At 41.5% G+C, this 9,727-nt stretch overlaps 1 protein-coding gene across 4 annotated transcripts in view; it reads right to left on the reverse strand.

The window, feature by feature from the left end:
- The window catches only part of TTF2 (transcription termination factor 2), a 41,793-nt gene extending 32,365 nt beyond the window's left edge, over positions 1 to 9,428 (reverse strand). For all 4 annotated transcript variants that reach the window (XR_004385431.1, XR_004385433.1, XR_004385432.1 and 1 more), the window contains exons 1-3: positions 9,350 to 9,428; positions 9,166 to 9,268; positions 6,467 to 6,553 (exon numbers count right to left, since the gene is read on the reverse strand). Coding sequence is in view for 1 of the 4 variants with exons in the window: in XM_032881334.1 (XP_032737225.1) it covers positions 6,467 to 6,553; positions 9,166 to 9,268; positions 9,350 to 9,377 (218 nt within the window). In the remaining 3 variants the exon portion in view is untranslated. The remainder of the gene's footprint in view (positions 1 to 6,466; positions 6,554 to 9,165; positions 9,269 to 9,349) is intronic.
- Between the last annotated feature and the right edge of the window lie 299 nt (positions 9,429 to 9,727).

Here is a 9,727-nt window from a genome sequence, read left to right on the forward strand (position 1 = left end):
GAACATCCCACAACAATTAGTTATTTAAAGAACTAAAACTTGTTTTACGTAGTTACAGATAAAGAATACTTCCTTCTATTTTGATTCTAGATCTTTGAGAAGTTGAAAGACAAAGGAGAGGAGGGGGAAATGGGAGAGGAGCAAACAAAAACTCAGGAAGCTCAATGACAATGTCCACACTTGATTTGTAAATCAAAGTGTGTGTATCACATCATTCAAGTCAGGGCAAGAGTTCCTTCCTCTGGTTCTACTGAAGTGACTGTTTCTTGTCCCTAAACAGAGGGCCAAGGCTGAAGGGTCAGTCAAATGCTGGTGAGTGCCACCATCTGGTGTTTAAGATAGAGAACTGCACACAAATGCAGCTACATGCCAAGGCATGAAAAATGGGCATCTTTGCCTCATCTGGGCTTATACCTCCTTCCCATTACTTGGCTGCACCTGTCACCTAGTTGGGTTAAGCTTCAAACGTGCTGGAATTAAGTCAAAGACACGAAGTACTTTAAGTTCAGTTTTCAGAAGAAAAGGCTGTATTCCCTGAGGTTATTCTCCAGAGTACAGGGGTCCTGGCTAAAAGCCCTTACTGTCTGCTAGGGAAGTCATCTACTGACTTACCAGACATATCTAATTCTGTTAAAATTTCCAGTCTGGACTATGTATCAGGGTACTTGACTGTTTCTTGTTTTTTATTTATTGTGTGTTGTTGAACTGTATTTTATTTATCCTAAAACAACCTTTTAAAACCTCCAGTAAGTACCTCCTAGTAATAATGTTCCAGACTTGGGCTAAAAGAAAAACACTGACATACTTTACTTTCCTATTTTATTTTTTTTAGAGGGGGGAGGGGCAAGAGAGGGAGAGAGAGAATCTTAAGCAGGCTCCACGCCTAGCGAGAAGCCTGACACAGCAGTCCGTCTCACAACTCTGAGATCATGACCTGGGCCAAAATCAAGAGTCAGATGCTTAATCAACTAAGCCACCCAGATGCCCCTTTACTTTTCTATCTTAAAATAATGATCACCTCTCAGCCTCATCTTCCTAGTATGAAGACTATTCACAGTAAATTCTCAGAATTCCATCTGGAGCCTAGACCTTTCTTTGGAGCTGCACTTACTTCTCTAGCTGGTCTCATATAAATGTAAGACATGACTAGTTCAAAGCTGTCTGTGTAGTCCACACATCCAAATCCTCCACTGATACTACCTTTCTTTCCTTGTCTTGCTTAATGGTAAAATCATCACCCATAAATCCCAACTTGAGCAGCATTTACTGAGCACTCACAGTGAGCCAAATGCCAGACTGCAGGCATCATACCCACGACCTCACTGAATCCTCAAACCCAGGGAAGTCGGGACCGCCAGGATCACTGCTCCTGAGGGGAAAATGAAGGACAAAGGTACAAGCTTAAATGCCCTACCAAAGCTTTTCGCAATCTAAGTACACCCAACTCCACTGCCAATGCCTCAATCCAAGCACACCTTTTACTTAGAGACTAAAGGGGATGGATGCATCTAGAACCGGAAAGACCAAGGTCTGAATCTCAGCAATGCCACTTCACAACCCTGGGACCTGCTTCCTTTCCTAACCTCTCTAAATGTTAGTTGCTGCATTTTCCTATCACAGAAGAGTCTATGGTGGTAAGAGATACTGACTATGCCATTTACTAGACATTTAATAGCACCTCTATACCGTAAGTCTCCTTGCCTCCACCATCTTCCTTTCTGACCAACCTTCTTCAACCATCTGTCTTTTATTAATGCAATTGGAGCAAACATTCTTCAGTGGCTTCCTACAACCTCGAACAGTCTTCCCATATGGTAGAGAGGCCCCCCCAGCAGCACGTAAATGGTTTTAGGTGTCAGGACATCCTGACTTCATGCTCCAGAGGCTTACCAGCCCCACTGTACTAACTAACAACAACAACAAAACAGTCAAAAGGTGAAAATTTCAGAGCACCTGGGTGGCTCAGTTGGCTGAGCATCGGACTCTTGGTTTCGGCTCAGGTCATGATCTCAGGGTCATGAAATTGTCCCCATGTAGGGCTCTGTGCTCAGGGGGTAGTCTGGTTGAGATTTTCTCCCTCCACCCCTTCCCCCACTCCCTCTCTCTCTCAGATAAATAAACCTTTAAGAAAAAGTAAACAATTTAAAAATACCATTTATAATAGCATCAAAAACCATAACACTCTCTGAGGATTAAATTTAACAAAAGGAGTACTCTACAATGAAAACTATTCAACAATGCTGGGGGGAAAGAAAGCCATAAATACACCGCTCGTAGACTGGAAAGTCAACATTAATGTCAGTTCTTCCCAAAAGGATCTATACAGATTCGGTATAATACCAACCTAAGGAAATGTAGAAGTTGATGCTACATTTTATATGGAAATGACTCAGAAGAGCCAATCTTGGAAAAGAATGCTGGAAGACTCACACTATCTTACCTGCTTGTGTCAGGATAGGCAAAAGGACCAACAGAACAGGTTAACAAGTTCAAAAAACAGATCTGAAACATGGTGGTCACTGATTTTTTACAAAGTGCCAAGTACTTCTATGGGGAAAGGGAAGTCTTCCATAACGGTGCCAAGACAACCAAATAATATATTCACTCAGTAACATACGGAAAAATAAATGAACTATTCCTATCTCATAAGATATCTAAAATTATTTGGAGTAGATCACAAATGAAAAAGAAAAGCCATTAAAAAAAAAATAAACAAACTGTAAAAACTCTGTATCATTGCAAATAGAAGGAGAGATAAAAAGGTTCCAGGACGGGCACCTGGGTGGCTCCATGGGTTAAAGCCTCTGCCTTCGGCTCAGGCCTTGATTCCGGAGTCCTGGGATCAAGCCCTGCATCAGGCTCTCTGCTCAGCAGGGAGCATGCTTCCCCCTCTCTCTCTGCCTACTTGTGATATCTCTCTCTCTCTCTCAAATAAATAAATAAATAAAATCTAAAAAAAAAACCCCAAAAGTCTAAAATTTTTTAAAAAGCTTCCAGGACAAACAAAAACTAAAAGAATTTGTAAACACCAAACCAGCTCTACAGGAAATATCGAAAGGGGTCCTCTAAGCAAAGAGAGACCCTAAAAATAGTAGACCAGAAAGGAACAGAGACAATATACAGTAGACCAGAAAGGAACAGAGACAATATACAGTAACAGTCACCTTACAGGCAATACAATGTCACTAAATTCGTATCTCTCAATAGTTACCCTGAATGTTAAAGGGCTAAATGCCCCAATCAAAAGACACAGGGTATCAGAATGGATAAAAAAAACAAAATCCATCTATATGTTGCCTACAAGAAACTCATTTTAGACCCAAAGACACCTCCAGATTTAAAGTGAGGGGGTTGAAAAACAACTTACCATGCTAATGGACATCAAAAGAAAGCTGGGGTGGCAATCCTTATATCAGATAAATTAGATTTTAAGCCAAAGACTGTAATAAGAAATGAGGAAGGACACTATATTATACTCAAAGCGTCTGTCCAACAAAAAGATCTAACAATTTTAAGTATCTATGCCCCTAACATGGGAGCAGCCAACTACATAAACCAATTAATAACAAAATCAAAGAAACATATGGACAATAATACAATAATAGTAGGGGACTTTAACACCCCCCTCACTGAAATGGACAGATCATCCAAACAAAAGAAAGGCCTTAAATGACACACTGGACCAGATGGACACCACAGATACATTCAGAATATTCCATCCCAAAGCAACAGAATACACATTCTTCTCTAGGGCACATGGAACATTCTCCAGAATAGCTCACATCCTGGGTCACAAATCAGGTCTCAATCGGTACCAAAAGATTGGGATCATTTCCTGCATATTTTCAGACAACAATGATCTGAAGCTAGAACTCAATCATAAGAAGAAATTTGGAAAGAACCCAAATACATGGAGGCTAAAGAGCATCCTACTAAAGAACGAATGGGTCAACCAGGAAATTAAAGAAGAACTGAAAAAATTCAGGGAAACAAATGATAATGAAAACACAACTGTTCAAAATCTGTGGGACACAGCAAAGGCAGTCCTGAGAGGAAAATAGTGTTTAGTAGTGTTTATAGTAGCAATGTCCACAATAGCCAAACTATGGAAAGAACCTAGATGTCCATCAACAAATGAATGGATAAAGAAGATGTGATACACACACACACACACACACACACACACACACACACACACAGGAATACTATACAGCCATCAAAAGAAATGAAATCTTTCCATTTATGATGACGTGGATGGAACTAGAGGGTATTATGCTGAGCGAAATAAGTCAATTAGAGAAAGACAATTATCATACAATCTCCCTGATGAGGAAGTTGAGAGGCAAAGTGGGGGGGGGGTCTGGGGAGTAGGGAAGGAAAAAATGAAACAAGATGGGATCGGGAGAGAGACAAACCATAACAGACTCTTAATCTCACAAAACAAACTGAGGGTTGCTGGGGGGGGGGTCAGGAGAGGGGGGTTGGGTTATGGACATTGGGAGGGTATGTGCTTTGGTGAGTGCTGTGAAGTGTGTAAACCTGGCGATTCGCAGACCTGTACCCCTGGGGCTGATAATACATTATATGTTAATTTAAAAAAAAACAACAACTATAAAACCTCTAGAAGAAACCCTTGGAGAAATTTGTGATCTTTGGGCAGGGAAAGATTTGTCAGAGAGAACACATAAAGCACAAAGGACAAAAAAAATGATAAATTGGACTTTATAAAAATGAGAAACTTCTACTTTTCAAAAGGGAGTTAAAAAAATGATAACCAAAGACTTGGAGAAAATATTTATTATACATGTATTTGCCGAAGAACTCATATAGGGAATATATAAAGAACTCTTCTAATTCCATAATAAAAAGACAACACAATTTTTAAAATAAGCAAAAAATCCCCCAAAGTTACCCTTTATGATTCCATTGATGTAACATTTCTGAAGGAACAAACTTTAGAAATGGAGAGCAGATTCCTGGTTGCCAGAGATGAGGTGGAGGGAGTAAGAGGCAGGGTAGAGGAATTTAGTGATGAAGGAACTGTCCCATATCTTGACTGTGGTGGTGCATACAAAAAACTATACATGATAACTGTACAGAACTAAATCTACACACACACACACACACACACACACATACATACACACATTACTACAAGGAAAACTATCTTCACAAATAAGATCAGTGGACTGAATAACATCCTAATTGTAATATTATATACTATTTATATATACTTTGCAAAATGTTACCATGAGGTAAAAAGCCTACAGGGGCTCTTTTTGTACTATTTCTTATAAATGCATGAGAATCTATAATTACCTCAATAAAATTTTCAATGAAAAAAATGGCCAAAAGATTTAAACTGATACTTCACCAAAGAAGATATACAGAGGGCAAATAAGCCCAAGAAACTGTGATAATAATCACAAAATGGAACTCAACTCAGCAATAATGAAGAATTATTGATACACACAACCATGTGGATGAATTTCACAGATACTGTTACATAAAAGAAGCCAGACATAGAAGAGTAACAGTGGTTGCCTATGGTGGAAGGGAAGGATTAACTAGAAGGGAGTCCAATGGCGCTTAATGGAGTAATGGAAATATTTCTCTATTTTGACTGAGGCTTGGTTATATCAACTACTCAAACTCAACTGTTGAACACTTAAAATCTATGCATCCTACCATATCTACAACCCAATTAAGAAAAACAGCAGTACTGGCATTTAAGTGCCATACGAAGATGGTACTTAAATGCCAATATTGGGGGGGGGGGGATTGATCTGGAATATACACATTCTGAACTGCACAGAGTATCATATAGCGAACATCATACCTGGCCTCTGCCTCCTGGTCACCCTTATCTTCTGAAATCTCTATTCAAACACACGCTAAATTATTACCAAACCAAATGCTTGCAATTCCCGGTTACTACCTAAATCTGTGCCCTAATGGAGGGTATTGATCTGTTAAATATGACCCTTCTCTTGCCCCTAGTGAATTGCTACTAACCTTTCAATACTCATGATAAATATCACCTGCCATCTATATAGATTTCCCTGCCTTACCTCGGAGTTTTCATAAAACAGAAGGGAAACTAACATTTATTGAGTACTTAACATTCTTTAGACATTTTTAGACATTACTTCATTCTATGACTAAATGGGAAAGTTGACAAGTCACAGCAAGTTAATGACTACTGGGGGGCTGACAGTATTGGCTACTGAAGAGCTGGAGAGGGAGGAAGGAAAACCAATTGATCTGAAATTAACCAGATTCTCAGATCAACCACTTGCTCAGCAGTGAGGAATGACAAGCTCAGTAGGCATTCAATACACACAGAAATCCTCTTTGTTAAAAATCGTTTTTACAGAATAGTCAGTTCTAGAAAACATACCTGGCTGTAACTCTTCCAGGGAAAGAAAGAAGCAAATACACAAAGATTTTCCCTTTGGACACTTACCTATATTCTTCCTTGCCTGGCAGCAGAAGCAAACCCTGAAGCCCTACCACACAGTCCTCATGCAATAAACAATGAGAAACAGGAATACTAGAGGGGAGGGGAAAAAAAAAAAGGAAATTTTGTTTTAGGAGATAAGAGAAATTAGCAATCTAAAATTCAATCCAATCTATGGGTTTTATTTATTTATTTTTGAGTGTGTGTGTGTGTGTGTGTGTGTGTGCGCGCGTGCCCTCGCATGCATGCACAGGGGGAAGGGCAGTGGGAGAAAGAGAGAGAATCTCAAGCAGGCTCTACACCCAGTGTGGAGATCGACCCACGACTCATTCACATGATCCTGAGAGCATGACCTGAGCCAAAATCAATAGCCCAATGTTAAATTGGCTGAACGACCCAGGCATCCTTAAACCATGGGTTTTAAACATAAGAATGTATGTATGACCTCCACTAGGTTTGTAAATCCCATACATTTGTACATCTATGCACATCCCTCTGGGGAAAGGCTCCACAGCTTTCATTTTTCTTCGCTCTCCCCTAAAGACATGATGACGATAAATACACCTTTCTCCTGATGACTCAAAAGCTCAAAACTACACTGTGTTTATGACTTCTATGTTGTGAGACACTCACAGCTGAAGTACCTAAGACTGGCTGTGAATTTTCCCCAAGTTCTTCCATCATCCCTCGTCCTATAACAATCTGTTTAGGGGCAGGCTCTCCTAACCTGCTTCATGCCTGGCCTAAGTTTTCTAACCCTCCTTTTCCAGTTTATGATGAGCGAATGTATATAGAACATTTGAGGTGACACAGTTTTGAGTGAAGACCTAAAATGCTCTCATATGATGTGGGGCGCTTGTTTCTTTGTTTGCTTTGCTTATATTGTGGTTATCAGACATATTCCAAATTGGCCAAGTTTATTAAGTAACTGTCAAGTCAGATATTATATTGTACTAGTTTGAGAGCAGTGCATCTGCATAAGTGATATTCTATATAAACGTTTGTTTCTTTTTTTAATGATTTTATTTTCAAGTTACCTCTCCACCCGATATGGGGCTCGAACTCTCAACTCTGAGATCACATACTCCACCAACTGAGCCAGCCAGGCGCCCCAAAGCTATGTTTCTTTTAACATAAAGCTGAGTCTTATGCTACCATTAATGCTTAGTTCCTTCAAGTCTGAACATGCTTCCATGTTTCATGAAACTTAAATGAGGTACAGAACCTAAGAAACTTGGTATAGAAATTAGGAATAAATAGTAAGTCCTGACTTAATGATATGTTGTTGCTAGCTTAACTGGCTTATCCCTTCTATCTTAAGATCTGACACTGCTTTTTTCAAAACCATTTCGTATTTAACTAAATTGGGTTCCGATAATTTCTTTCCAATAAAAGGACAACTAACTAGAAGACTAAGAAAGTATTTTCTCTGAAAATTTATCTGCCAAATCTGAAGAGAGATTAAAATTCCTTCGCTTAGTTTCAAAGCACAACAAAGACACAAATCATCTAATCATGTAAGGGAAACATAAGTTAATACACACATACTAAAAAATAATTTATTTTCTAGTATTGATATCCACTTTATGCTTTACAGCAGATGGAGAGAATTCATGTTTCTCTACCAAACTGAGTAGAGAGCAAGAAAAATGTTTAATGTGCTTAGGTTTAAAAATTCACATAGGCTGTGGACCTTATTAACCCTTTATGACAATAGTATTACTTTTCTCACTTTAAGGAGATGCTTAACATTTCTGGGCCTCAGCTTCCAATTTTGTAAAACCAGAACGTTGATCAGGTATCTGATTTTCTTTCAGCATTAATCCCGAAAGTAATCTGTTTCTTTGGATTATCAATTTTACACCTTAAATGCAGAGAATCCTTTTTTTTTTTTTTTTTTTTGAGAGAGAGAGAAACAGAGAATCTTAAGCAGGCTCCACACCCGATGCACGGCTCCAAGCGGGACTCTATCTCAGGACCCTAAAATTATGACCCCAGCGGAAATCAAGAGTCAGATGCTTAACCAGCTGAGCTACTCAGGTGCCCCCAGAGAATCCTCTTTTAAAAAGTAGTTTACAGGGGCGCCTGGGTGGCTCAGTGGGTTAAGCCTCTCTGCCTTGGGCTCAGGTCATGATCTCAGGGTCCTGGGATGGAGTCCTGCATTGGGCTCTCTGTTCAGCAGGGAGCCTGCTTGCCCCTCTCTCTCTGCCTACTTGTTATCTTTCTCTCCGTGTCAAATAAAATAAATAAAATCTTAAAAAAAAAAAAAAGGAGTTGACAATCTGACCACCAGCGAGTTTTAACCTCAAACATTTAAAAACAAATTCGGCCTGAAACTAGTGCAAAACAAGAACCACTTATTTTCTACTACGTCTGCATGTCCTCACTTAGGAGGGAGAAGCAATGTCCTAGCAGAAGGCCTGGCAAACAAGAAGAAACCCAGAGCGGGAAAGGACCAAAAAGGTTCCAGATGCAGTCGACCCTCCATTTCACAGGGGGGCGAAATGGAGGCCCAGAGAGGGTGCCCAGGGCCAAAGAGCAAGCAGGAACGGAGCGCCTCCTGAAGACGCCACGCTGTCCCGGGACCACCAACTACTTAAAGGCCCTGGCTGCAGAGACCAGGGTCCCCACCTCTCCTAGTGCCAGTGGCGCAGGGCGGAGGGGAGCTGGCGGTGGCGGGCAGTCATGCCCAGCTCGAGACTTACTCGGCGGCCAGCACGAAGCTGCAGGTATTAGCCGGGCACACGTAGAAGCTCTTTCCTTTATTCGGGCCATCGCGGACGCCGGTCTTGAGAAAGCAGACGCTCCCTGAAAAGAGGAGGTTGACAACGATTACGCCAAGCTACACCGACACATCCCGGGAGCCCTTAAAACACCCGGGCCCCTTACCATGCTCCGAGCATCTAACCACTTCCATGAGCGCTCGGGTCTCCAAATCCACGGAGCCCGCCCCCAACGCTTGCTTCCGACTTTTACCCCGCCCTCCTCTCTCAGGAGCCAATCAGCATCCACCTTCTGCAGGCTCAGCCCCCATAATTCACCGCGCGGGACCGTCACCAACCACTTTCGCGGGAGCCCTGAGTTTAAATAGTGGGGCGTGGCTTGGGCGGCCGGATGGTATTTCGGAGGGGGAGGGCGTTCCCGCCGAGGGGCTTTCCGCGGGGAGGGGCTTCGCTTGGCAGATGCGGGGAGTGGACCTGGCGAGGCCGAGGCCGAGGCCGGGGCCGGGGAAGACCCCGGTTTATAATTGAGACCGGAGGCGGCCCT

This window comes from Lontra canadensis, unplaced genomic scaffold, assembly GCF_010015895.1.
Source record: "Lontra canadensis isolate GAN:19392208 unplaced genomic scaffold, GSC_riverotter_1.0 scaffold75, whole genome shotgun sequence".
NCBI lineage: Eukaryota > Metazoa > Chordata > Mammalia > Carnivora > Mustelidae > Lontra > Lontra canadensis.